Source organism: Myotis brandtii, unplaced genomic scaffold, assembly GCF_000412655.1.
Source record: "Myotis brandtii unplaced genomic scaffold, ASM41265v1 scaffold320, whole genome shotgun sequence".
NCBI lineage: Eukaryota > Metazoa > Chordata > Mammalia > Chiroptera > Vespertilionidae > Myotis > Myotis brandtii.
This window is the reverse complement of record NW_005362270.1, coordinates 2140930-2145921: the sequence shown is the minus strand read 5'-3', so window position 1 is coordinate 2145921 and position 4992 is coordinate 2140930. Positions and strand designations below refer to the sequence as shown.

Below are 4992 nucleotides of genomic sequence, written 5' to 3'. Positions count from 1 at the left end.
ATGTCTGACTGCCCATTTAGGCCCGATTCCACTGGGATCGGGCCTAAATGGGCAGTCAGACATCCCTCTAGGGGTCCCAGATTGGAGAGGGCGCAGTCTGGGCTGAGGGACACACACACCCCACCCCGTGCATGAATTTTGTGCACTGGGCCTCTAGTATATACATAACATAAAATTCACTATTTTAACAGTTTTTAAGTGTACAGTTCAGTGGCATTAAGCACATTCAAATTGTTATGCAACCATCAGACCATGCATCTGAAATATTTTTCAACTTCCCAAAGTGAAACTCCATACCCACTTAACAATGACTACCAATTGCCACCTCCTCCCAGGCCTAGGCAATCACTGTTCTACTTTCTGTCTCTATGAATTTGACTATTCTAGGTACCTCATAAGTGGAATCGGACAATATTTCTCCTTTCGTGTCTGACATTTCACTTAGCCTAATGTCTTCAAAGTTCATCAATGTTGTAGCATGTGTCAAAATTTAATTCCTTTAAAAGTGTGAATAATATCCCACTGTATGTATACACTGCCTTTTGTTTATCCAGCGATCTGCTGTCAATGAACATTTGAGTTGTTTTCATTTTTTTGGCTATTCTGAATAATGTTTCTATGAATGTGGATGTACAAATATCTGCCCTAGTTCCTGATTTCAATTCTTTTGGATGTACACCCAGAAAGAGTATTACTAGGTCATATGGTAATTCTATGTTTAATTTTTTAGGAACTGTCATATTGTTTTCCACAGTGGCTGTACCAATTTACATTCCTACCAGCATTGCACAAGGGTTCAAATTTCTCTGTAGCCTCACCAATGCTTATTTTTGTATGTGCGTAATAATTGCATCCTAAAGGGTATGAAGTGCTATCTTATTGTGGTTTTGATTTGCTTTTCCTTAATAAATAGTGATGCTGAGCATCTTTTCATGTGCTTGTTGGCTGTTTGTGTATCTTCTTTGGAGAAATGTCTATTCAAGTTTTAGGCCCCTTTTTAATTGGTTGTTCTTTTGGTGTTGTGCATTTATATTATATGTCATAAAATTATTGCTCTGTGACAGATTGGAAATGAAAGAAACTGATCCTTACCCTCAGATACTTTGAGAATCACTGCTCTAGGCGTTTGTCTCACTTTCTTCTCTGTGCCTGCCTAGACTGTGGAGTTCCATTTCCACCTGTCACACTGGATAACCTCCCATCCCTGTTCCATACAGAATCATATACTAGTATTGGAAGAGAGTAGGAAGTTTATAGAATATTTGGGGAAGACATTATAAAGCCCAAAGAAATTCATAGCTTCTTAAGTGACTAGTATTCTTTGTGGATTTATCAAAGTGCTTTTTTTCAGTAAAATATTAGCACTGTGGAGATGCTGTGAGTTAGGAATAATATTAGTCTACAGCAGTGACGGCGAACCTTTTGAGCTCAGAATGTCAGCATTTTGAAAAACCCTAACTTAACTCTGGTGCCGTGTCACATATAGAAATTTTTTGATATTTGCAACCATAGTAAAACAAAGATTTATATTTTTGATATTTATTTTATATATTTAAATGCCATTTAACAAAGAAAAATCAACCAAAAAAATGAGTTCGCGTGTCATCTCTGACACGCGTGTCATAGGTTCGCCATCACTAGTCTACAGTATGCTGTAAAACAAAGTTGATTACAGAACTTTGGATTATGTGATTGACTACTAAACAAAATCAGAAAACTACACAAAGAACACTATGAGAGTGAACGAATTATTGAATACAAACATTGTGGATGTAATCATAAGAGTTTTAATTACATGGTAGTGTTACAGTTAGCAAGACTCTATAATTAAGTGCCTGGTTGAAACAAAGAGGATTATTGAACTTGTCTAACTAACGACTACATTTTTTCCCTGTAAAAAACGATCAGAGCAATAACCAGTCTATTACAATGACCAGTGTGTACAATATGTTAAACTTCAAAATCAGGGAAGATAGTGAATCATAGCAACAAATGCCAGGGCGGATGCTAGAACCAAAAGGAAATAACTATGCATCGGCCACCACAAATCTAACACCATGGTCACTATCACAACCAGCTGTTCAATAAGGGGTTTCTGTTTGAATTCTAGTCCCACCACTTGGATCTTGGGCAGAATTTTAATCTTCTTGAGCTTCAGTTTCTCCATCTGTATAAAGAAGATGGTACTATCTACTACACATGGTTGCTAGGAGGATAAAATGACAGACTTTAAGTGAAATACTTTATTAGGGCATGTGGGGACTTGGGAGTTCTTCTATCATGTGTATGAGGGGTAATTCCTGCCTTCTTCCTTGAGGTTTCATATTATAAAAGGAAGCACATGCTTCCTGTTCTTATTTGTCTTTTATTTTGGCGCTCCATTACCTTGTTTTTATCCTGTGTATCCACCTCTCCTGGTGCCATAAACTTCAGCAGAAGCGCTAAACACTTGGGGCTCTTGTGTCGGGTGGTCAAGTGCAGAGGAGTCATCTCTTCTAGATCCTTCTGCATCCAATTTGCTCTACGTGTGAGTAAGAGTTTCATGAAACGATAATTTCCCTAAATGAAAAACAAGAGATGGTAAGAGGAAATTTAGTTTGAGGCCATTATTTTTTTAAATTTTATTATTTTTAAAAAATGTATTTCAGAAAGGAAGGGAGAGGGAGAGAGAGAGAGATAGAAACATAATGATGAGAGAGAATCATTGATCGGCTGCCTCCTGCATGCCCCAAAATGGGGATGGTAACTGCAACCCGGGCATGTGCCCAGACCAGGAATCGAATCGCAACCTCCTGGTTCATAGGTTGATGCTCAACCACTGAGCCACATCGGATAGGCAAATTTTTTAAAATTTTAAAGTGTTTCAAGTATTTTAATTATTCTGCTGCAATAATAACATTCAGAATAGTAAGAGGAAAAATACTTAAAGTTCTACTACTCTTTCAATTGTTTAATTTTTTCATGTTTCCTTCTAGCCCCTTTCCATATGCATCTAGTTTACATAGTTGCTGGTCAATATTTCATTTTATAAAAGCAACATATTTTATTTAACCATTCTAATATTATTTCCAATGTTTTCTTTATAGAAGAGAACAGGTTTGTTTTTTTCTTAAAATTTTTCATAAGAATAAATTATCAGGAACCAATTTACTGGGTCAAAGGAGTTTGTACATTTTATGTTTTTTGGTGTATTCTCCAAATTGCTATATAGTAGCAGCAATAAGTATATTATCTTTAGCACATTTTGACCAATATAGCACATATTATTTATATTCAAAATATGATAACTTTGTGAAATAAGCAGAGATTTTAAACCCCAATTTACAGGTGAGATTCAAAGGAGTTAAATGTGTTGTTCACAGTCATCTGGTTGATAAGGAGGAGGTGCTAGTTTTCTGGAAGACAGCTATTTACAGGTACAACTAAAGTAGAAGCACACCTTGTTCACACTTCGGGTCCCTGACTCGTAAGTCACCTAAACACCAACCCAGAAGTCATTGCAGTCCATCCATCTGAGGCAATTCTCTCCACATCATTTAAACCCTCCAATTTGATAGAATCAACTCATCTGGAAAAAGAAACACTACAAGGGTAGAGCAACACACTGGAGGGGATCCTTGTCAATCATTATAGAATAGTACCTCCTTATCCACAGCTTCCTTTTCTGTGGTTTCCGTGACTGCAGTCCAAAATATTAAATGGAAAACCACAGAAATAAGCAATTCATAAGTTTTAAACTGTGTGTAGTTCTGAGTAATGTGATGAAATCTTGTGCCATCCAGCTCTGTCCTGCCTGGGACTAGAATCATCTCTTTATATAGTGAGTCAAGAATCACCCCTTCATTTACTGTATTCATGCCACATACCCTACCGCCCATTAGGCACTTAGTAGCCATCTTGTTATCAGAGAGAGAGAGAGAGAGAGAGAGACCACATTCACATAACTCTTATTACAGTACATTGTTATAATTGATCTATTATTAGTTATTGCTATTCTCTTAATGTGCCTAATTTATATATTAAAATTTATCATAGGTATGTATGTATAGGAAAAAACATAACATATAGGGTTCAGTGCTAACCTCAGTTTCAGGCATCCACCCGGGGTCTTGGAATGTATTCCCCACAAATAAGGGGGGACTATTGTATAGTATAGTATGTCTGTGTAATATGGGAGCCTTGAAACAAACAAACAAAAAACCTACAAAAAAAATAGTTCTTTTGAGGTTTTTCCGAAGATGCTTAGTACTACAGATATTTCAAAGTCAATATGACCCAACTATATTGCATGACCAAGGTCTCTGCCTACTTCATGCCCCTTTACCTCTCCCTATTCAAAGTTAAAGCACAGTGGCAGGGTTATCTGTCCTTTTCACTTTCTGAGATCCTCTCCACCTTTAACCTTATTGGAAATTTGGCCGTTTAGGATTATAATGCATTGATGTTCTACTATGAGGGATAATCAGTGTAAGTAAGGAAGACATTTGTTAATTAAGCACCCCCGCCCCCCGGGTGAAGACTGTGAGGCTCTAGTGTGAAGGAGACCAGTTAGAGCAACAACGAGGTGCAAAGGATGAATGAGAGTTGCCTGCTTGTCCAAAGGGCAGAGACAGGATTTAACCCAGTTCAAGAATTGGGGCAGAATAAGCCAGTGGGAGAAAGACAAGTATCACATTATCTCACTCATATGTGGAATCTAATGAACAAAATAAACTGATGAACAAAATAAGTCCAGAGACACAGAAGCATGGAACAGACTGACAAATCTCAGAAGGAAGGCGGGGATGGGTTGGGTGGGAAAAGATTAACCAAAGAATATATATGCGTATGGGCATAATCCATGGACACAGACAATAGTGTGGTGAAGGCCTGGGATGGGAGGGGAGGTGCACTATGGAGGGGGTCAATGGGGAAAACAAAAGGGAACATCTGTAATATTTTCAACAATAAAGATAAATTATAAAAAAGAATTGGGGCAGAGATAAGAAAGAA

At 37.5% G+C, this 4992-nt stretch overlaps 1 protein-coding gene across 5 annotated transcripts in view; it reads right to left on the bottom strand.

Moving 5' to 3' along the window:
- Nucleotides 1–4992, bottom strand: part of INVS (inversin) — a 125388-nt gene that overhangs the window by 54444 nt on the left and 65952 nt on the right. For all 5 annotated transcript variants that reach the window (XM_014543225.1, XM_005870658.2, XM_014543224.1 and 2 more), the window contains exon 4: nucleotides 2386–2559. In XM_014543225.1, coding sequence (XP_014398711.1) covers nucleotides 2386–2559 — 174 coding nt within the window. The remainder of the gene's footprint in view (nucleotides 1–2385; nucleotides 2560–4992) is intronic.